Here is a 24,734-nt window from a genome sequence, read left to right as displayed (position 1 = left end):
TATGTTCCTTATCCGATTACTCGATTATTCGAACTAACTAGTCCATCGATTAATTGACGACTAAAAGATTCGATAGCTGCAGCCCTAATATGTATGTAGTGAGAGTGCTATCGCTAAACCAATAAACATTAAAAGCCCTAGCTCCATTGACAAATGACATGAAATACATTAGACTTGACAGTGGATGTTAGCAAGAACAAAAGATTTTGAATTGAAAATTTCGTAACTCACCTTCCCGAGCACAAGATAGATTCCTGCCGAATTTTCGTGGACGAGGACCTGTTTCATCCAACCAGCAACGAAGTATTTATAAGCCTCCAAGCTCTTGAAGTTTTTCAAATTTTCGTGAGAATAGGCTGATTTTGTGTGGATAAGATAGTTGTAAATATCAGGGTAGCAGATGTCAGGCAGAGACGGCGAATACAGCGGGTCGAAAAACATCGATTTAGGCATCAAATATGGATCTGGCGAATGGATAAACTGAAGCTTTTCCACCTAACGCCTTTTATGCAACGCATCCAATGAGTTCACAGTGTCAGATAACACCGGGGCTTCCATGAATTGCTCTATAACTTGCACGACTAATTGAAAACAATGAGAATAGGTCTAAAAAATACAGACAATATGGCGGCCGGATACAGCGACACGTCATTTTGTGACGTAGGGTCTATAGACATGTTGTTCTATCAAATACAACAGTTGTTTTGGCTTCAAATACAGCAATTTCTTTTAAAAAGGAGTGCAAGAGCAGAAAGTGCTTTTTCAGTCTTGTCTGTGTTTTCCGCCATATACCAAAATGTCCTTGGTTGCTTCGAATTCCTATTTAAATACGACAAAAAGTTAGCTATTTTTTATGTGTTTACTAAATCTTTAGCCACAGGTGTTTTTTAACTGAACTAAATCGGTAGGGATAAAGTACACTATTTAGTACAGTGGTACCTCTACATACGATCACTTCGACACACGATCTTTTCGACATCCGACGTAAAATTTGAGCCGCCATTTGTTTCTACATCCGACGAGTTGCTCGAAATACGACGACATGACAGCACTGCAAACGAACGCACGGTGGATTTTCTTGTGTGAGAAATCAACACAGTTTTCAAAAAAAGTTGATACAGTTGGAGAAACAAGGAAAAAAGTGATGCTTACCTTTGAAATGAAGATGCAAGTTATAGAAAAATATGAGCTTGGGTTGCGCGTCCCTGAACTGGCTCAACAATACAGCTCCATGGTCCTCTTCAGACCACCGTTCGCCACTATTTATAAGTTAAGGTGACAATTATTATTGTGGTAACATTGCCAAGAAAATCGCCAGCTTCGTCACGTTTTTATTATTTATTTAAGAACTTATCCAACACAAAACGTCCATTGTCTTAAGCAGTTGACTGCTCTCAAGAAAACGAAAGTATTATCTCTACCGCACCGACCTATCTCACTGAGACGTCAGCTTCGCGGTGCGTTCAGGGACAGTAAAAAGTGTCCGCCATATTAGAATCCGATTCGTTACATTATTTACAGGAATAATTATTAATTCTTCTTCTTATTATTATATTATTCTGAATTATTTATTTATAACTTATTTGTTTTTCTATGTTTAATTGCCATTTGTATCAGAGCCAGCAGTATTTATAAAGAATTTAGTGTATGTTTTTAGGCTTTGGAACGAATTAATGGAATTATAATGTATTCCTATGGGAAAATCCTGCTCGACATACGACCATTTCGACTTACAAACGAGGTCCTGGAACGAATTAAATTCGTATGTAGAGGTACCACTGTAATTTGAACCACCACACTAGTTGTTTCACACAGTATTTTAAAAACATTTTATATCAAGTACATTCCACTGAAAAACAACCTGATACAGTAAAGAAACGCACCACATCTCTTTCCAGGAATCATAACTTTATTCAGATTTAAGTTCTATTTTACTTTGGTCACCATATGTATTGATGAAGAATATCAGAGGAATTTGTCAGTCAAAATTCGAAGTGGCTGTCTTGAAACGTTTCCATTCTTAAAATGACAACCTATCTGCCAGTCTGTCAAATGAGAGAGAGAGAAAAAAACAGGCTCAGGGAATGATTTTAAAATTAGAAACAAAAAAACAAAAATAGAAATGTACCAGAGATTTTAGTCACGTATGAGCTATATAAAGGAGGCGTTTGGGTCAGCCTGATAGCAAAGGTTTTCTCTTATTCAAACAGCACAGGCGATGGATTTACATGACAAAGTGTATGGAGTCACAGGAGTGCCAAAATTTAAAATAAATAAATAAATGAATGAATAAATAAATATAAGGAGAAATAAATATATATATATATATATATATATATATATATATATATAGGTAAATAAATGAACGAATAAATAAATATAAAGAGAAATAAATATATAAATAAATAAAAATAGAACGGTATACTTTTGTCATTGACATTTACTTTTGGTCATTAACAACCACAAACGGAAAAAACAATGACAATATTTTTCATTGACTTTTACTTTCTGTCATTGAACACCACAAACGGAAAAAAACAATGACAATTGTATTTTTTGCCTTTTCTGTTTAGCTTTCACATTGTCATTGTCATTTGTTGATCGCCTTTCCTCTTTGGGAATACAAAAGGCAAATGCACAGAGAAAAAGTCTGTCAATCAAATGACGTTGGGAGGGGCTTTCCAACCAGGAATAGTAGTCGATAACTGATTATTCCTGGTTTAACTTTCCGCACATGCGCCGTTCGGCTACCCAAGCGCGACCGCGGCTGTTTTGTGTGACTGCACTACGCCACTTCCTCCAATGTCGTCATGATTATAAACACGAAGATTCGGACATCGAAAATTATACTTTGAATGGTCTGGCACGTGTGGCAAATAATATGTTTTATAATATATTTTTTTACCGGTCTAGAAAAATGTATCGTTGAATCTATCAAAAAGTCTGTCCATATCCATATCTATCCAGTCTATCCTATCCAAAAAAAAACGCACGTGCAACTCAATAACCGACGTCACTTTCCTTCAGGTAAACTAGCAATAATCAGTTTTCGACTACTATTCCTGGTTGGAAAGCCCCGCCCAACGTCATTTGATTGACAGACCGCTTCTCTGCGCATTTGCCATTTACATTCCCGAAGAGGAAAGGCGATCGACAAATGACGATGACAATGTAAAAGCCAAAAAGAAAAAGCAAAGGCAAAAACTACAATTGTCATTGTTTTTTCCGTTTGTGGTTGTTAATGACCAAAAGTAAATGTCAATGACAAAGTATACCGTTATATTTTTATTTATTTATATATATATATATTTTTTATATTTATTTACCTATTCATTTATTTATTTATATATTTATATTTATTTATTTATTTTTAATTTTGGCACTCCTGTGACTCCATAAAAATTTACATGCTGCACAAAAAAAAAAAATGGAAAAAAAAAGTTTAATTCAATATTTAATAATTTTTTTTTTTTTTTTGAATAGGGTTGTGCATCGTTTGGAATTAAACGATTCCGATTCTGATTCCATGTTTCGATTCCTGTTCCGAACGATTGCGATTCTTTTAAGAGGCAGTGTCAAAAAAAAAAAGAGGCAGGGTAAAAAAAATTCCATGGTTTATATTATTACCCACCCCCATACTTCACAGTGGGTATGAGGTGCTTTTCAGCATGCGCATCTTTCGTGGCACGCCAGACCCACTTAGAGTGTTCGTTGCCAAAAAGCTCAATCTTGGTCTCACACAAAAATACACACGGTCCCAGGCTTCAACTGGGACCGTGTGCTTTGGTAAAATGAGACTTTTTGGCAACAAACACTCTAAGTGGGTCTGGCGTGCCACGAAAGATGCACATGCTGAAAAGCACCTCATACCCACTGTGAAGTATGGGGGTGGGTCAGTGATGCTGTGGGGCTGTTTTGCTTCCAAAGGCCCTGGGAACCTTGTTAGGGTGCATGGCATCATGAATGCTTTGAAATACCGGGACATTTTAAATCAAAATCTGTTGCCCTCTGCCCGAAAGCTGAAGATGGATCGTCAATGGGTGTGGGATTTAGAGAGATTCTGCAAAGAGGAATGGCTGAAGATCCCTTTTTCTGTCTTTTCCCATCTTGTGAAACATTATAAGAGAAGATTAGGTGCCGTTTTGTTGGCAAAAGGAGGTTGTGCAAAGTATTAACACCAGGGGTGCTAATAAATAATTGTGACACACATTAATGATGTCAAATAATTATTTATTTATGTGGGATTTTTTTCCCCACTGAATAAATGCACTTGGATTGAAGGTTGGATTTTTCGTGTCGGCAGCGACGCGTTTACGCATATCTTTAAAATTTATTAAAAATGATCACATTCAGTTCGTCCTTCTTGACATCACAACGGCTCTTGGGATGTGTAGTCTTTTGTGCTGCTTTCAGTTTTGAAAAAGGACATGAAATGATGGAAAAATGGAGATAGATACAGTTGTGGTCAAAAGTTTACATACACTTTTGAAGAACATAATGTCATGGCTCTCTTGAGTTTCCAGTTATTTCTACAACTCTGATTTTTCTCCGATAGAGTCATTGGTTACTTCAGATACTTCTTTGTCACAAAAAACATTCATGAAGTTTGGTTCTTTTATGACTTTATTATGGGTGAACAGAAAAAAGTGATCAAATCTGCTGGGTCAAAAATATACATACAGCAGCGCTAATATTTGGTAACATGTCCCTTGGCCATTTTCACTTCAATTAGGCGCTTTTGGTAGCGATCCACAAGCTTCTGGCAAGCTTCTGGTTGAATCTTTTACCACTCCTCTTGACAGAATTGGTGTAGTTCAGTTACATTTGATGGCTTTCTGACATGGACTTGTTTCTTCAGCATTGTCCACAAGTTCTCAATGTGATGTTGGAAAGGACATTCGAAAACCTTAATTCTAGCCTGATTTTGCCATTCCATTACCACTTTTGATGTATGTTTGGGGTCATTGTCCTGTTGGAACACCCAACTGCGCCAAATACCCAATCTTCGGGCTGATGACGTTAGGTTATCTTGAAGAATTTGAAGGTAATCCTCCTTCATTATCCCATTTACTCTCTGTAAAGCACCAGTTCCATTGGCAGCAAAACAGCCCCACAGCATAATACTACCACCACCGTGCTTGATGGTAGGCATGGTGTACTTGGGGTTAAAGGCCTCACCTTTTCTCCTCCAAACATATTGCTGGGCATTGTGGCCAAACTGCTCAACTTTTGTTTCGCCTGACCACAGAACTTTGCTCCAGAAGGTCTTATCTTTGTCCATGTGATCAGCAGCAAACTTCAGTCGAGCCTTAAGGTGCCGCTATTGGAGCAAGGGCTTCCTTCTTGCACAGCAGCCTCTCAGTCCATGGAGATGTAAAACACGCTTGACTGTGGACACTGACACCTGTGTTCTAGCAGCTTCTAATTCTTGGCATATCTGCTTTTTGGTGATTCTCGGTTGAATCTTCACCCTCCTGACCAATTTTCTCTCAGCAGCAGGTGATAGCTTGCGTTTTCTTCCTGATCGTGGCAGTGACAAAACAGTGCCATGCACTTTATACTTACCATCAACTGTTTGCACTGTTGCTCTTTGGACCTGCAGCTGCTTTGAAATGGCTGCAAGTGACTTTCCTGACTTGTTCAAGTCAATGATTCGATTTTTCAGATCCATGCTGAATATATGTGTTGCTGTATGTATATTTTTGACCCAGCAGATTTGATCACTTTTTCTGTTAACCCATAATAAAGTCATAAAAGAACCAAACTTCATGAATGTTTTTTGTGACAAAGAAGTATCCCTTCCAATCACTCTATCGGAGAAAAATCAGAGTTGTAGAAATAACTGGAAACTCAAGAGAGCCATGACATTATGTTCTTGACAAGTGTATGTAAACTTTTGACCACCACTGTAATTTTGATAAGGTGATGGGTACAACACCTAACTTCACAAAGAGATATCCTCCAAACCATTTGTGTGTTAGATGATATATATATATATATATTATCTTTTTTCTCACTATTTTGCACTGTATATAACCTGTTTTGATGTGTAAAGGCCAAAAACGCCTATGACCATAGCTGCGGTTTGTGTTGAATTGTCAAACATAAAACTACAGTATTCAATCTTATTTTTTTCTATTGAATGTTTATCCTAACAAGTTGAATAAATATTATCAAGCTTCAAAACGGTTGGTCGAGCATGTTTGGTTGTCAATGGGACATCAACATTACAAATTTTGAAAAATCAGTTTGGGATTTTTTGTCTTTTTGGGTCCAAAATGTGGATTATAATTGGTCAGTGAAGAAAACAACAGTTTGGACATGAAGTTCAAGGTGTCCTGAAAAAAGGGACCAAACTTGGCCATTGTAAACATTTTTTTCTTTGAAATATAAAGGCAACATCAAATGCATGCAAATTCAGCCAAAAAAGGCTTAGGTGTTAAAGGGTTAAGATCCCCTATTATTTGAAAAAAAATATATATACTGGACTGTCTCAGAAAATTAGAATATTGTGTATTCTAATTTTATGAGAGTCCTGTATATATATATATATATACATATATATATATATATATATATATATATATATATACGTATATATATATATATATATATATATATATTAGGGCTGTCAAACGATTAAAATTTTTAATCGAGTTAATTACAGCTTAAAAATTAATTAATCGTAATTAATCGCAATTAATCGCAATTCAAACCATCTATAAAATATGCCATATTTTTCTGTAAATTATTGTTGGAATGGAAAGATTAGACACAAGATGGATATATACATTCAACATACGGTACATAAGGACTGTATTTATTTATTATAACAATAAATAAACAAGATGGCATTAACATTATTAACATTCTGTTAAAGCGATCCATGGATAGAGGGACTTGTAGTTCTCAAAAGAAAAATGTTAGTACAAGTTATAGAAATTTTATATTAAAACCCCTCTTAATGTTTTCGTTTTAATAAAATTTGTAAAATGTTCAATCAAAAAATAAACTAGTAGGCCGCCATTGTTGATGTCAATAATTACTTACACTATAAAATCAGTCGCACCCAAGCGCCAGCAGAGGGCAGCAAAACTCCGCAAAACACAATTAACAAGTGGGCCTTTGACTCTACTGTCATTTAAATCTGAGCTGGGCAAGTGCGTTAATTGCGTCAAATATTTTAACGTGATTAATTAAAAAAATTAATTAACGCCCGTTAACGCGATAATTTTGACAGCCCTAATATATATATATATGTATATACTGTATATATATATGTATATATATATATATATATATATACTGTACATCCAGTTGACGATAGCACCAACATACAGGACTGTCTCATAAAATTAGAATACACAATATTCTAATTTTCTGAGACAGTCCAGTATATTAGAAGCTTAAAAATACATCTTAACCAGGGGTTCCAATAATTATGGAGGGAACTGTATCTGGTGAGGTTTGGTGAATTAAGACTTTAATATCCATTTTTGGGAGCGAGCTTCGTTTTCCGCCATAAACTGTATTTCCAGAAGGGCTCTTATTTTTTTAAAATGACAACTTTTTTTTTTTTCTTGCTTGAACAAATGGATGCAAAGCTTAACACAGTGAGGATTAGAGAATAACCATCCCTCAGTATGGCGGAGGAGTTACCTGATGCCGTACTTCCTGAATACCTCTCTGTGGGCGTACGCTGCTTCGCACCTTGTGTAATGGGTGCCCACGTCATTCGGCGTTTTAGCCAAGTCCAAAGCCTTGGTGGACATTTCGATTGCCTTATCGTAATTACCCCTGTAAAGGAAGTTATGCTTAGTTCTTTCATGTCAATATAACGTGGGTCATAAGACAACTTGTATTTTATGTGTGCTAGGATCAGACAGTCAACCCGTTCGGGCAGTTTATGGATGAACATGCCTGTTATCATAGTATCATCATTATACTATTTAGGCGAAGTAGGCGATCGCCTTAGGCCCCCAACCAGCTGCCCTTGCCCCAACGAGCAAGAGCTTGGGGCCACCAGAGCCAGCAGCACTCCCAACTATTTGTCATGTATAATTATGTCAGCATACCAAACAAACAAATAAAACAAAAAAGAAAGCCATTTGAATGCTGCATTCATATTATCACCCCCCAGGGTCCTCCCAAGATTGATACATCTAAATTCAAGACTTTTAAGACCTTTTTTAATGCCATTTCAAATGAAAATTAATACTTTTCTCGCACCCATTATTTAGATAATATTGAATCATATTAAAAAAATTAAGCACTGAACTTCAAATTTAACCTCAATTACTAAGTGTGTTTGACAAAAGAATGCACATTTACCGAAGATATAATTAAAACACATTTAAATATAAGGTCTTTCAGATTTTTTTTTCCCGGGATAAAATGGATTTTACACTATTTTTGTAAAGCAACTTCAGAAATTTCATTTGCAATACAGCAGGTTTCCCTTTTAAGAGTACCTAGTCAAGGCGGTAGGTAGGTGATTGTCAAGTTGGCCACCTTAACTGTAAAGTGCTTGCAATTGGCAGTGAAAGTTTAAAAAACAGCCACTAAATGGCAGTAGTTTACCATTAATTACCACAAAATAAAAAAGCTACATATGACCATTTCCCTTGGTAATTGTTTTTTTCTAATCACATTACAAGAAGTATAAAAAACACATGTTAATCCTTTGTTAGCGATTGAAGACATTTCTTTTAATCAGATAGAGAAAATCCATACTCTTATTTAATCAAGGTGTTTTACTATCATCTACATTATAATTTGCCTATCACCATGCCATGTTATTCAGATCAACGTTACCCCGCACTCGTTCCAATAATAGTGTCAACCATGTTGTGTATCTGAGGGTGATGTCGGATCTACGACTCCGGTTTATCCATGCTAAGGCTAGTGCACCTGCCAATACCCTATTGAACATGGCTAACTCTTGAGTTAAAACTACGAAATTCACATTCATTCGAAAGGCAAACCGTGCAGAAATACATTATTGCATATAACACATTTTAATTGGGGAAATTGGCAACTTACTTTGAAATGTTAAGCAGGTCCACTGCCTTCGCATGACCCATAAACTGCGACCCAAAGTATCTGGATGCGACTTGGTTGCCGATCCAATACCTCACATGCTGGTCCAACTGTTTGGACTTGGTTGTCTTGTTGAGGCTTTCGTCGAACATAACAACTAAGGCATCTGAGCAGCTCCTTATGTTAGCACACAGTACTGTGCGACTGCCTGCTGTTGTGATGTTGATGCTAATGATGCTAACAACGCGCACACACGAGGTGCATTATGATTTGTAGTGCAGTGCACCGTAAAGATTCTACGCGTCTTCTTCGTTATGGATTAAAAAAAAAAAAAAAACCTTCGTCACGGATATAATTTTCTTCAAAATTAAAACCATGGTGAAAAAAATTCCAGACTTACGACAGCTAATTTAATACTTCTAATACCTTTAATAATGGAAAACTAAATTCAATGCTTTTTTAATACTTTTAATAACCCGCGGGTACCCTACCCCCACACACACACTATAATGAACTGTTCCACGACGACGGACTGAGTATCAGTCGCTTAGCTTCATTTAGCACCGTTTAGCTTCGCTTAGCTTCGCTTAGCTGTTCGTTAGCTTCACTTACCTCTCCCGCGTTTTTCACGCCACTACGCTCGCTATTTTTACAGCTCACTTGCTACTTAGCACCTCGGCTATCGTTTATTTCGAACACATGAGCGAACGTACTCTCCATGAGAGCCAAAGTGCAGTGAGGGAGAAGTTGAGAACAGGCCGCTAATGCCTCTTTTAGCTTTCTTCTTCTTCTTCTCCACACCGAACATAAAATACATGACGGCACACTCTATGGCGAAAAAATGCAGTACAGTTCCAATCAGTCATACAATCACAACACTCAACAGCTGGTTAACAGCATTTGCTAACGAAAAAAAAATTCAATGTATTAGTGACACCACAAGCAATGACCAAAAAAAATTTTTTTTACAGAGTGTAAAGCTTTCAGTTAGCGGCAGTGTTGTTAATTTTACTTTAAAAAAGTAATTAATTAGTTACAAATAACTTCTCCCAAAAAGTAATTGCGTTAGTAACTCAGTTACCTGAATTTAAGAGTAATTAGTTACTTGGCAAAGTAACTAGTGATAGTTTTCATGTTTTTTTTTTTCTCCCACAAAAAAACAACAAAAAAAAAAAAAAAAAAAAAAAAGGTCACACAATGTGAAGTTTAAAGGGTTTTTGGGACAATTGGCCCTAGCCCAATTCTTTACCCTCCACTTAACGAGACACAAGGGTATTGCAATAACTAGATAGTAACCTTTGCTATGTGTGGAAGTCATTTAACGTTGTGAATCAACCGTTAAAGTTGTTAAAATTCCTCCTGCTATTGCATTAGTTCCCTTCTGTCTACTTTCAACATGTGTAAGTTTTAAAACTGTTCCATCATTTAAAGATAGATTTAAGTCAAGATTTTGACGATTTAGGACCATTTTAGATTTAAAAAAATTTTTTTTTAAAGTAGGTTCGCTAGGAAGTATCTGTACAACCAACCTTCCTGAGAGGTCTACTGTTTTAAGATGGCGGCTGTTTACTAACGCATGTAGTCCTTAAAACATGATGCCATTGCAGCAGTGTCTTATCATTTGCATCTAGTTCTATAATGTGTGATATCTACCGTATCATGTGGACGTAGTTTGTAGGCTACAGTCAGGTATTATTGGAGCCACCTAGCATCGCGTTTGCAACGGCGTCTTCCCCAATCCTGCTCTGCTCTTTCGTCTCCGTGACTTTTTTTATTCAACCAACTTAGTAACGCATAGTAACGCACGCCTTTCCCGCCTCAGTAACGGTAACGGCGTTGCCAAGATAAAAGTAATTAATTGGATTACTCACTACTGAAAAAAATAACGCCGTTAGTAACGCCGTTATATGTTAACAACACTGGTTAGCGGTTTAGCGAACGTACCTCCGGTGAACATTTCAAAATAAAAGCACGTCATGTTCGTCATATAAATAACAATTTCCGTAGTTAATCCCACATACTTTAAAATTAATATTATAATATGTTGAGTAAATACTACAGAATACAGATTCTATACTAAGAATAGCTTTCAAATGACACTCTTTAGGACAAATATGATTGGCAATGAATAATTATAATTATCATACTACTATTATTTATAGTAGTATACTATAATAATTATGCTAGATTTTTTTTTTAAGAATTGTTTTGAATAATTTTGGAAAGGCAAAGTCAGTGTTCTGAATTTCTTTACTTTCCATTCTTCTGCACTAGTAAATGCTATCAGCATTTAACCTCATTGTTTATTTGTGATTAATTATTGTTATTTATGGTATTGTGCACAAGTTTTAGGCAGGTGTGAAAAAATGCTATAAACTAAGAATGCTTTGGAAGTGAAGAAATGGAAGTGTTAATAGTGTATTTTCATCAATTAACAAAATGCAATGAATTAACAGAAGAGAAATCTAAATCAAATCAATATTTGGTGTGACCACCCTTTGCCTTCAAGTCAGCATCAATTCTTCAAGGTACACTTGCACAGTTTTTGAAGGAACTCGGCTGGTAGGTTGTTCCAAACATCCTGGAGAACTAACCACAGATTTTCTGTGGATGTAGGCTTCCTCAAACCTTCTGTCTCTTCATGAAATCCCAGACAGACTTGATGATGTTGAGATTAGGGCTCTGTAGGGGCCATACCATCACTTCCAGGACTTCTTGTTCTTCTTTACGCTGAAGATAGTTCTTAATGACATTGGCTGTGTGTTTGGGGTCGTTGTCATGTTGCAGAATAAATTTGGGCCCAATCATACGCCTCCCTGATGGTATTGCATGATGGATACGTATCTACCTGTATTTCTCAGCATTGAGGACACCATTAATCCTGACCAAATGTTCAACTCCATTTGCAGATATGCAGCCCCAAACTTGCAAGGAACCTCCACCATGCTTCACTGTTGCCTGCAGACACTCATTATTGTACCGCTCTCCAGCCCTTCGGCGAACAAACTGCCTTCTGCTACAGCCAAATATTTCAAATTTTGACTCATCAGTCCAGAGCACCTGCTGCCATTTTTCTGCACCCCAGTTCCTATGTTTTCGTGCATAGCCGAGTCGCTTGGCCTTGTTTCCATGTCGGAGGTATGGCTTTTTGGCTGCAACTCTTCCATGAAGACCACTTCTGGCCGGACTTCTCCGGACAGTAGATTGGTGTACCTGGGTCCAGGGGTCGCGTTAACCGAATATTTTCCGTCGTTGACCGTTTTTTTAAAACGGTGACGGAAAAAACTGAAGTCCATCTGTCATTTTGACAGGTTGCAATTCACACCCCAGACCACAGGATGGCGAGTGAGCATATTAATTAGCTATTGTCTCTCTTGATGCATGACGTCGTTGGCCTTACTCGGAAAAATGTCCGAACTAGCATTCAGGTGTAGTAAACACGGAAACGTTAGGAAGCTTTGGAGAGCATTGTCTAAGGCTATGTTCATTCTACAGGTCTTAATGCAAGAATCCAATTTTTTTGTGTTTTTCCGACTCGAGTCAGGCATTAACTTGACGGTCTGAACGGGACAAGTCGCATAGAACTGGACCATTTCAAATCCGATCTGTGTCATTTTTGTATGTGGTTCAAATCCGATCTGAGCCACATTTTTCCAGACTGTCGCGGCGGTCTGTACCGTCCAGTGTCCCAAATCCGATTTCAGCTGTGCGTTATTAGCGCCTAGCTTGCAGTGAACACGGCTTTTGGGGAAGGGCCGGGCTTGACAACAGTCATAAAAAACATAAAAATGGGTTGAGGATAAGCATGAGAATGATCGGTTTTCTCTCTGCTCTATGTGAGCTATATTTCAACATTTCCTACACGGCCGAGAGTCGGGAGAGGGGTCTGGCTGCAGCCCGTCTTGGAGAGTCGGGGCAAACTGCCCGTGTGACATGGACGGACAGTGCATGCATGCTATCGATCCATATAAACTGTGAATATAAGCCTAAATGGGGATTATTTATGTCTGTTATTTGTCTCCTCCTTTTGAAAAGCAACATATGATATCCCTGGAATGACGGATGACTTGTCATTTGTTTTGATGCTTCGGTGCACCGGCGTGTGTCGGACTGCGAATTAGAGCGCATGCGTAATACTTGAATGGTCTCAATGGACAAAAGCAGTCTGAACGGGCACGCCAAAAAAACTGATATGACAAAAAAAATCGGATTTGTGCATTAAGACCTGTAGTATGAACGTAGCCTAATTGAATGAGCAGGGACAAACAGCTTGGAGTCAGAAGTACGTGCGCTATTCTCAAATCTGAGCGCACCCAGAGTCTTGGATGACAAATCAACAGAGCAGAGAGTAGACACAACATGGCTGGTAGTTTCTTCAATTTATTCAGAGTTGAGTAAGTAACACACCGCTTTTGACCAACACTGCTATTGAATATGTCATTATTATCATTTTAAAATTTTAAGTGACGGGTAAAAATAGATTATGACCGGATTTTTATGACCCTGTCAGTCAAAATGACAGACAACGAAAAAGTCTAGCGCAACCTCTGCCTGGGTCCCACTGGTTTCTGCCAGTTCTGAGCTGACGGTACTGCTGGTCAACTTCCGATTTGGAAGGGAAATAAGCTTGAGGTGTTTTTCATCTGCTGCACTAAGTTTCCTTGGCCAACCACTGCGTCTACGATCCTCAACGTTCTTTGTGCTTCTTCAAAAGAGCTTGAACAGCACATGTTGACATCCCAGTCTGCTTTGAAATCTTTGTCTGGGAGAGACCTTGTGTCTTGTTGCTGTGCTCAGTCTTGTCCTCAGTCACCTGACTATAATCCTACAAAATCCCTGACTCTGTGCAAGTGTACCTATAAGAATTGAGGCCGGTTTGAAGGCAAAGGGTAGTAATTCCAAATATTGATTTGATTTAGATTTTTCTTTCACTTTGCATTTTGTAAATTGATAAAAATAAACAATCATTGTTTATATTTTTGAAAGCATTCTTAGTTTACATCATTTTTTCACACCTGCCTAAAACTTTTGCACAGTACTGTACATGATTATTTGTACTTCAATAAAGAATTTAAGTGTTCCAAACTGGTTTTGTGAATTAATAAGCGTCAACAAAAAATTGCTAAATAAGTAAAAAAAGGAAAATAATTAGATTAGTCGACCTATCGTAAAACTAGTCAGCTGACTAATCAGCGGAAAATTTGTCGTTTAGGAGTATCTGCCGATCCCGATATTTCCCAATCCGATTGCTTTTTTTTTGCTCCCGATTCAATTCCAATCATTCCCGATAATTTTTCCCGATCATATACATTTTGGCAATGCATTAAGAACAAAAAAATGAATAAAACTCAATTCAATTGCTCCAAGTATCTTTTTTTATTGTCCAACATGACAATGCTGACAATGTTCCAAGTTTTTTTCGGTGCCACACTTTGTGTGTGCGACAATAAAAGGCAGGGGAGGATGTTTGTTGTTATTATGAACCAATCTTTAAACCAAAACTAAAGACTCTGGATGAGTGTAAGACATTTTGTCTGTAACATTAAATACAATTAGAAAACGATTTAATTAAAAAATATTAGGGGTGTCAAACGATTAAAATTTTTAATCGAGTTAATTACAGCTTTAAAATTAATTAATCGTAATTAATTGCAATTAATCGCAATTCAAACCATCTATAAAATATGCCATATTTTTCTGTAAATTATTGTTGGAATGGAAAGATGAAGACGGATTTATACATTCAACATACTGTACATAAGTACCATATTCGTTTATCATAACAATAAATCCACAAAATGGCATTAACATTATTAACATTCTTTCTGTGAAAGGGATCCACTGATAGAAAGACTTGTAATTCTTAAAGGATAAATGTGAGTTTGTATATTGTGACTAAATATTGCCATCTGGTGTATTTGTTGAGCTTTCGACGAGCCGAGTTTAGACAAAAAAGTTCAATTTCAGTCTCATCCGACCACATGACCTTCTCCCATTGCTCCTCTGGATCATCGCGATGGTCGGTGGCAAACTTCAGACGTGTCTGGACATGCACTGGCTTCAGCAGTGGGACCTTGAGTGCGCTGTAGGATTTTAATCCATGACGGCGTAATGTGTTTCCGATGGTTTTCTTCGAGACTGTGGTTCCAGCTCTCTTCAGGTCATTGACCAGGTCCTGCCGTGTAGTTCTGGGCTGATCCCTCACCTTCCTCATGATCAGTGATGCCCCACGAGGTGAGATCTTGCATGGAGCCCCAAAACGAGGCAGATTGACCGTCAACTTGAACTTCTTCCATTTTCTAATAATCGCTCCAACAGTTGTTACCTTCTCACCAAGCTGCTTGCTTATTTTCCTGTAGCCCATCCCAGCCTTGTACAGGTCTATTATTTTATCCCTGATGTCCTTACACAGCTCTTTGGTCTTGGCCATTGTGGAGAGGTTGGAGTTTGTTTGTTTGAGCATATGAACAGGTGTCTTTTCTACAGATAACAAGTTCAAACAGGTGCAGTTACTTCCGGTAAGGAGTGGAGAACAGGAGGGGTTCTTAAAAAAGAACTAAGAGCCGAAATATTTACTAGTTGGTAATGTATCAAATACTTTTTTCATGCAGTTAAATACAAATTTATTATTTTAAAATAATACAATGTGATTATCTGGATTTTTGTATTGGATTCCGTCCCCCAAAGTTGAAGAGAACTTATGATACAAATTACAGACCTCTACATGGCTTACAAGTGGGAAAACCAGCAAAATCGGCAGTGTATCAAATACTTGTTCTCCCCACTGTAGGTTGACAATTACAGGCCTCTGTTATCTTTTCAAGTAGGAGAACTTGCACACTTGGCGGTTGACTAAATACTTATTTGCCCCACTGTACGTGTATCTTTTTTCCAATGCTAATCTGAATAAATTGAACACGCACAAAAAAAAATTGGGGGGGTGCGGCACTTCGCGGTTTTCGCTTATCGCGGCAGGTTCTGGTCCCCATAAACCGTGGAAAACGAGGGATCACTGTATTTCTGAAAAGCTTTAATTAGCAAGAATCATTCCCACCACTCGTCGGGCCGGCCGTCAGCTCAAGTCCCAGCCGAAAATAACACGCATCAGGCGGACGAAGGGATCGATGTGAGGCGCCCCCCTCCATCCGAGCATGCCACTTAATTGACTCAACAGTGCGTTTCTTCATTTATATTTCCGTTAAAGAGCATACGACAGGGGGAAAAAAAGTCTTAAATGGCATTATTATGTGAATTAGAATCATTTTGAGACGATTCGACGATATACAACAATTTAGCAAAGCGCAGATGACGAGAAATTAGTCTTTTAATCTGCCGGTTAGCTACGCCTACCATTATAGTGCTTTAGCGTCCTCAACAGGTGGATGACGTCAGCGGTAGACTGAGCTCATCGGTTTTACTATTCAGCCCATTGAGGGGGAATTATTCAGAACGAGGAAAACGCGACGAAGAGAGCCGCGAAACGTCATTGTTCCAGTCTCTCTACTCCAATATTTTTACAGGATATTCTTTTTATCCAAGCATTTTTCCCCAATAGCTATATAAATGGCTTGAGAAGGACCAGTCAGCCCGTCGAGGGGGAACTATTCACAACGAGGAAAACGCGACGACGAGAGCTGCAAAATGTCATTGTTTCTGTCTTTTTACTTCAATATCTTTACAGCATATTCTTTTTATCCAAGTATTTTCCCCAATTGCTAAATAAATGGCATGGTCATGACAAATAACAGTCTTGTGCTAATGGAATATGAAATAATAAAAATGCATTTATTCAGGACGACATGGCAAAATTACTCCATAAAGGTCAAAACTGCCGACTTCAACTTTACTGTCGCACCTCCCGAACGAAATTTTATGACACCTAAATCGGACATGTCATTTCCCTTCCCCGGCTTCGGAGAATGTAAACAAACCAAAAGGCGTGACAGCTAGCCGACATGCTAACCTGAACCGAGTGATGTTTCAAAGTCTTCGAAGCGGAAAATCACACATAACAAGCCCGGATTATTTGACATGACGACTGGGTTCGTTCCCCGGAGGAGGATGGCTGCAGTTGTTGTGCAGCTAACGTGCTGCTAATGTTGAAGGTAAAGTAATTTCAAAATAAGAGAAAACAGTGTTTTACCATGCATAACTTTAATCAACAGTCAAATGTAATGGCAGAGGCATTCCTACAAGTGTCAGGAAATAACAGATATGTGTGAAGACACAATTACAGGACTTTTTGGAGCAGGCCCACGGTCGATTGCAGGAAGGGGGGCAGACACTCCCTTTTGTCTCAAAAGGCGGGAAAACAACCCGGCAGTCCCACATACTGAGAGGGACCCCCCCCCCCGGAGATAAAGAGAGAAGACCCCGCCATCCTGCAGGGGAATTTAAACCAATCAGAGCAAGCTAAGAATAATTGCAGAGAAGACCCCGCCATCCTGCAGGGGAATTTAAACCAATCAGAGAAAGCTAAGAATAATTGCAGAGATCACATAGCCAATCAATAGTCGATAGGAACATGTATTTGCATATTGTGTAGTATAAATCATTCTTGGGCCACTCGGGGGGTGTGCTTCTCCTGCTAGTCACAGGGAAGTACGAGGCTGTACTGATAGGGACCTGAGACCCAAATGATGTATTAGATTTACTTGTTAGGAATAAATCCACTCGTGTGTGAAAATGCCGGCTTCTCGACGCCTTTCTTTTCAGAACGAATACGCGTAATTGTTGGAAGAGTGTTCGGTGAGAAGGTCAAACTTCTATAACACTAAAACGGAGTCAGGTAATTATTGCGTAATTCTAATTCGGTAAATATTCCCAACAATTTCATGGTGACCCTGACGTGATGAAAGAAAGGGAATAAAAAGGAAAACCGACGACCAAAAGTAAGGAAAAGGGTCTGGGACCCGATGTCCACACCAGGTGACGACCTGCATGAGGCGCGAGGCAGCCAGACTTCTCACTTTCTCCTCTCGGTGATCACCACGAAATAGAGGTAAGCAGAATCCTTTTAAAATCTGCATTTTATTGTTTTATTGAGGAGAAAAGTGTTGAAGTATAAAAGAGTAAGGTATAAAATCTGGGATTTACTTACTCCGTTAAATACGATTTAAAATCTGGGATTTGCGTATTCAACGTAATTGTGTGGACTAGTGCGTTATAAAATCTCTGGGAGTTACGTACTAATAACGAGGTATAAAATCTGGGATTTACTCGTTAAGAGGTAGTGAGGTATAAAATCTGGGATTTACTCACTCCACCGTAAGGTTAAAAATCTGGGATTTACTTACGGCCGTTTCGATCTTCGTCGTGTCAAATAAATTATCGCAGGTGTTTGATTTTGTCCACCACCCTAAAATAAATGAATTCGTGAGTAAAACAGAGTGTCTGTTGTGAGTGTGACTGAGAAAAGCGATACGCTCTGGTCAGTTTGGTTGTCGGGACGCACACGAGTGGATTAAACAAATGGCAGGAAAGTCGAATGAGAGGGTTATCGGGTCGGAAGAAAGAGTGGAAAGAAGCAAGGTTTGGAGTGAAATTATGGAACATTACGCAAGGTTGGAATTACAGGTTTTGAGTGGCATTGATAAGCGGAAGGGGAAGAAGGAAAAAGAGAAGCATAGAAAGGCATTTATGAATGGAGAAAACGCTCAAGAAGGATTTGAGGAAGTGTAGCGAAGGAGCAACAGGGCAGAATGAAGAAAAAGCCATGTTGAGAGAAGTGATGGGGGAGGAGCAGAGAGTACCGAGAGGTAGGCATAGAGAAGAGGGAAGCACTGAAGGCGGACCCAAACAAGCGGGGAGGACACCAAGGCGGAGACAGTGAAGAGGAGGAACAGGCAGACACAGAAGAAGATGAAGATGAAGTGAGACAGGACGAAAGGCTTATGCTTAAATTAGCACAGAAACAACAGGGTAATAAGAAGACACATCACTATAACACGCGCTCAAATCAAATGGTGGTAAAATCACACAGAGAAAATAACATCATGGCACCACTCATTGCCGCACCGCAAGGAGGAAGGCAATATGAGCCCCTCCCTTTGAGAGATGTTGCTGCATTGGTGGAGAAACTCCCTCCCTTGCACAAAGGAGGCCGCGCCTGGGTGACCAAATTTTTGGCAGCCATGTCAGGACAAGGTGTGGCTCTTGGGGACTTAAGACAAGCCATGCTTGGCTCATGCTCACTCGTCCAACTACAAAACATAGAAAGGGCAGCAGGAACAAACCAAATGGGTAGAGAGACTCCGCTTGCTGGATTTGCAGACGCATTATTTCGCGAAATAAAAGAAGCATTTCCATCACCAGTTGACGTTATGCCAACTACATTTAATTTCCGCAAAGACGCACCACCAGAACAGTACTATGCAGAGGCACTAGAGTCGTGGATTACTATTACAGGCAGACACCCGGCAAGCACACCTGAATCGGAAATGATGTTTAGGACAGCGCTTATGAACGGCTTGCCGGTTGAAGTAAAGCTAACCCTAAACTCGGATCCCGATGTTTTAGTTTGTGACGAGGCTCGATTTAAGAGGCACTTGATCCATCATTGTCGCAGATATGTTGAAAAGGCAACCAAAGATCAGAAAGAAACCGACGCATTAGCACAGAATTTAGTGAAGTTACAACTAGCCAAGTTGCACGGAGAAGCCAAACAAGAAAAAGCCAAGCAAAAACAGATGTTTCAGGCTCCACCTGGGGAAGGTCGTGGCCGAGGCCAGGGGAGAGGTGGATACAGAGGTCGTGGTCGCGGTGCCCCCCAGGGCCAATTTAGAAATCCCCAGTTTAGACCCGCCCAGTTTAGGACAGGGTTTCCCCAGAACACGTGCTTCAATTGCGGTTCACCGGACCATTGGGCAAGAGACTGTCATGGAAACCCACCTCATCCAGGGGCGCAACAACGACAGCCGATACAAGGGCAGCAGCCCCCAAGGGGGCCACCCCAACAGCTCCGCCCCTGGCCACTGCCTGCCAATCAGGGTCAATATGCTCAGGTTGACCCGTGGTACGGATGCAACGAATAGGGAGGCCTGGGAAGCTCGGGAAGCATGGCACCGGCAGAGCCAATGCTTCAGCTGACAGTGGAAGGAACACCAGTCCAGATGTTAGTGGACACAGGAGCAACGCACTCATCGCTCAACCTCCCATTGCCTAGCAACGCACTATCGAAGCGAGTCACAACTTTAGTCGGCTTCTCGGGAACCTCTCAGTCTCTGCCTTTCACCCGTCCCCTCAAGACGGAAATTCCTCAAACCGGACAGAAGTTTTTCCATTCTTATATCCATGCAACAAACACCCCTGTCAACTTGATGGGAAGAGATATGCTCTCCACATTAAGAGCCCAGATTTTGTGTGGCAACAAGGGGTTCACAGTGACATTCCCTAATGGTCAAGTTGTGGACTGCAATCACCCACTATCATCAAAAGGACAATGGCTCATGGCTCCGCTGTCTACAGTACCAGAAACAGCACGCATTTATTGGGCCCACCTGCAACCAGAAACACCGTTTGCGGGAGGCATCTATTCTACATATCTCCTGTGGAAGCCTTGGATTCAGGCCCTGGCCCCGTACCATCCTCCAGTGGACCCACTGCATTGCACCCTGTACTATGATAGAAATTCAGATGATGTCTACAGGGATGCTTTTGAAGAAATAGAGGGGGAGGTTTGGCCCATAGCTTCTCCTTGCATCTATGTAGGGTCAGAAGGAGTAGCAGCGTATATTCAGCTAACACCAGAACAGGAAGTTTGGTTCAAGATGGGAGAAGAAGGTAGCCCTCATGTTTCACTTGCTGTGTCGCCTGGCCATGAGCCGCGTCAATTGGGGCCCATGGTACGGCGCCTCATGCAAAGAGGGGACTGGACGTCTACCAACATTCCAGACGTCTGGTTTTCACCCACCGATAAAAGTTATCGTATAACAGCAAACATGTCAGATCAGTCTATCCTGGAACTAGTGTTCCTAGATAGATATCATGGTAGGGAACAATCAGATCATGAACGAGCTCAGGAAATGCTGGATCAACTGCCTCCGTCCTTATGGTCATCAGGACCATTCGATTACCGTTGGCCAACAGAGGCTGACAAAGGTATGGAAGACACAGTGGCTGGACTATGGGATGCGGGTGTCCTGGAACCATCCACGTCACGGTGGAACACACCTTTGAGGCCAGTACAGAAGGCCGACGGCTTGACCTGGCGGATGGCCCATGATCTGAGGCCAGTCAATGACATCACTCTCACGCCAGTCTTGCCGGTTCCAGACCCACACCGCATCCTATCCTCCATAGGACCACTTAAGGTTTGGTATACCGTCATTGATCTAGCTAACGCATATTTCTGTTTACCCCTAGCAGAAGAAGTTCGCTACGCATTCGCATTCACATACAGAGGTGTCAAATTGCAGTACAAGCGTTTGCCACAGGGCTTTAAGAACTCTCCAGGAATTTTCAACCAAGTCCTGAAGGAACTGTTGGCACCTTGCAAATTGCCAGACGGATCGGTCCTCTTGCAGTATGTGGATGATCTTCTCATTGCAGCAGAAACATCTCAACAGTGTCTTGAAGCCACACGTGCGGTATTGGTGACACTCGCAGACTTGGGCTTCAAAGTGTCACGTAAGAAATTACAGTGTTGCAGACGGTCTGTTGTCTTCCTGGGACGAGTCATCACCCCAGCAGGTCTGGCTATGTCCCCGGAACACCGCAGTACCATCTTGCGACACCCTCGTCCGAACACAGTACAGGAAATGTTGTCATTTCTGGGTTTGTGCGGGTACAGTAGGGCCTATATTCCTTGTTACGCCGATAAAACTGCAGGTTTGCGGGCCTTGATCAAAAACCAGGGAGTCCGCAACCTCAAGGCGCAACTTGAATGGACCCCGGAAGATGATGCAACGTTTGTGCGGTTGGTACAGGAATTGGCATCTGCAGCGGCCCTCGCAACTCCAGATTTCACAAAGCCATTTCACTTGGATGTTGCAAATACAGAACACACAGTCAATGCCGCATTGTATCAGAAACAAGGGTTAAATCGGTTGGTTCTCATGTATTGTAGTGTTCCATTAGACGGTGTAGAAAAGAAACAAGCAGACTGCGTCAGGTATGCAGCAGGGCTGGCGAAGGTGTTACAGAAGACCGCCCACGTGGTTATGGGATATCCAATTCAGGTGTTGACAGACCACGCAGTTTCATCATTTGTGGCATCAGCGGCCTTCACGCTGACACCACTTAGACAGACAAGACTGCTAAGGATTTTAACAGCTCCAAACATTACGTATGTCCACAACGGTGTTAACATGGCGAACCATCTGGTCCAAGGGGCGCACGAGTGTGCCCTGAGGGTCCAGGTGGATCAAAGAGTGAGACAAGACCTCTATGCGGAACCATTGGATGGAGGACGGACATTTTTTACAGATGGTTGTTGTTGGAGAGCAAAGGATGGAAGTCTACACGCAGGAGCAGCTGTTGTTGAACTCATCGATGGAACATTCACCCCTCTGATTGTACAACAGATGAGCGTCAATCCTTCAGCCCAAGCAGCTGAGGTGTTGGCACTCATACTGGCACTAGAAGCGGGGGCACACGAGCGAATAACGATTTACACAGATTCGGCCTATGCAGCGTCAGCTGCACTAATTGATCTAAAAGGCTGGCTTCAAAGTGGCTGGCTAACAGCTAAAGGTAAAGAAATTGCCCACAAACAACTCATGGAGCGCCTATATTTGGCCATTAAGGGCCCCCATGAAGTTGCCATTGTGAAAGTGCCAGGTCATTCCAAAGCCAACACAGTGGTTGCCAAAGGGAATGACCAGGCCGACGCGCTAGCGAAACAAGCAGCTGGTTACACTCCACACGGGGAGATGATGTTGGCCTCTCCCTCTGTGGTGTGGGACGGCGAAGCCCCTGGTCTCCCTGTGACCCCAACAGTCACAGTGGAAGACATCATGGAGGCACAAGGTAAGTCATCACCAGAACAAAAGTCTGTGTGGATTACTGCTAAAGCGGTCCGGAGAAGCGATGGTCTCTGGGTCGGACCCAGAGGTCAGCCGGTTCTCCCTGAAGGTAACCTTATGACCTCAGCATTGCAGGAGGCGCACACGCCAGCGCATGTGGGACCTCAGGCAATGCTTCCTCTTTTACGTCAATGGTGGCATCCAAGGCTGCAGGAGGTGGTATGGCATTTTATTGCAAACTGTGACATTTGTCAAACTTTCAATGCCCGGCCCACTTTAAAACCAGCTCCAGGTGTGTTTACACCTGTAGCCTGGCCGGGGGCAGAAATTGTCATTGATTACACAGACATGAATCATAGGATTAATGGTAAACGCTATCTGTTAATCATTATCGATTCTTTTTCCAGATGGCCAGAGGCCTATCCATGTTCAAGGGAAGACACTGCATCAGTGGTCAAAGCCCTTGTCAACCACTACATCCCGACTCATGGGTTCCCAGCTCTGATCAGGTCAGATAATGGTACACATTTCAATAACAAAGCCTTAGCCAAAGTTGAGGCCCTTTTGGGGCTGAAACACCGGTTTGGCTGTGTGTACCATCCTCAGAGCCAAGGGAAAGTTGAACGATTTAATCGGACCCTCAAAGAAAAGTTGGCCAAAATCATGGCCCAAACCAAAATGACGTGGTTGCAAGCTCTCCCCTTGGCACTATTGGTAGTGAGACAAACAGTGCATAAGATTACGGGTTTTGCCCCTTTTGAACTTTTGACAGGTCGCTTGATGCCTGGCCCCTCCTCCACTCTCATGCCACCGGCAGAAATGCCTACACCTAATCTGTCACACGCTTCCTATTGGAAATATCTTCACTCACTTGTTTCCAGTGTTTCTGCGCAGGTTGTGGAAAAGACCACTCCGGACGACGCCACTCCTGCCTTGGAGGAAGTCGTCACGCCATACGTCTACTTACGTGTTCTGTCCAGAAAGTGGACAGAGCCCCGTTGGACTGGGCCATACAAGGTTCTGACAAAACCTCACACGCATTGCAATTGGACTCCAAAGGTCGTAAGTGGTTTCACTACTCTCAAGTACGACCAGCCCACACTCCACAACATGGCGAAGTGGAGGATTGTCAGCCCGGACGTGCTGGACAAGAGAGGGAGGATGAACATGATGCAGCCGCCGTGGAAGGAAACCAACAGTATGTTGCCCCAAAGCGACATTGGAACCTGGACTAACAGATGGAAGACGTGGCAGACAATGTTAAGAGTTGATCGAATATGTTGTGTGGTTGCTTACACTGTCACTGTCGCACTAACAATAGGTGTCGTCTGCTTTCTTGGGTGGGGCTGGATACACAGTCCCACCATGGCTTTTAATCCCAATGGCGAACGAATGGAAGGAGTGATTGAGGAACGACTTATGGTCCAGTATGCATGCAATGGAACGGTGATGTATGAAGCTCAGCAAGGCACAGGTGACATCTTGACACAGACACAGGTGTTCATGTTGCAAACAAATTGTACAGACTCACACAAAGTAATGGCATTGGTAAAATTATTAGACGTCTCGGAGGAATGGGAAGACCTACAGGCTAAAACGGACACATATCGTCATAAACTGCAGAGGCAGGAAACAAATAGATCCCACAGAAAAAGAAGAAGTACAGCCATGAATTCGGTACCTCAACAGCCACAATACATACCATGGTTATTACGATGGGCGTATAATTTC

The 24,734-nt window shown here is 41.1% G+C and overlaps 1 protein-coding gene across 1 annotated transcript in view; it reads right to left on the bottom strand.

The window, feature by feature from the left end:
• Nucleotides 1-1,879: 1,879 nt before the first annotated feature.
• LOC130912953 (mitochondrial import receptor subunit TOM70-like) overlaps nucleotides 1,880-24,734 on the bottom strand; it is a 70,125-nt gene continuing 47,270 nt past the window's right edge. Inside the window, exons 12-13 of the mRNA XM_057831138.1 lie at nucleotides 7,660-7,797; nucleotides 1,880-2,045 (exon numbers count right to left, since the gene is read on the bottom strand). Coding sequence (XP_057687121.1) covers nucleotides 2,021-2,045; nucleotides 7,660-7,797 — 163 coding nt within the window. The 3' untranslated portion in view covers nucleotides 1,880-2,020. The remainder of the gene's footprint in view (nucleotides 2,046-7,659; nucleotides 7,798-24,734) is intronic.

This window comes from Corythoichthys intestinalis, chromosome 3 (assembly GCF_030265065.1).
Source record: "Corythoichthys intestinalis isolate RoL2023-P3 chromosome 3, ASM3026506v1, whole genome shotgun sequence".
Taxonomy (NCBI): domain Eukaryota; kingdom Metazoa; phylum Chordata; class Actinopteri; order Syngnathiformes; family Syngnathidae; genus Corythoichthys; species Corythoichthys intestinalis.
This window is presented reverse-complemented; position numbering and strand designations above follow the sequence as displayed.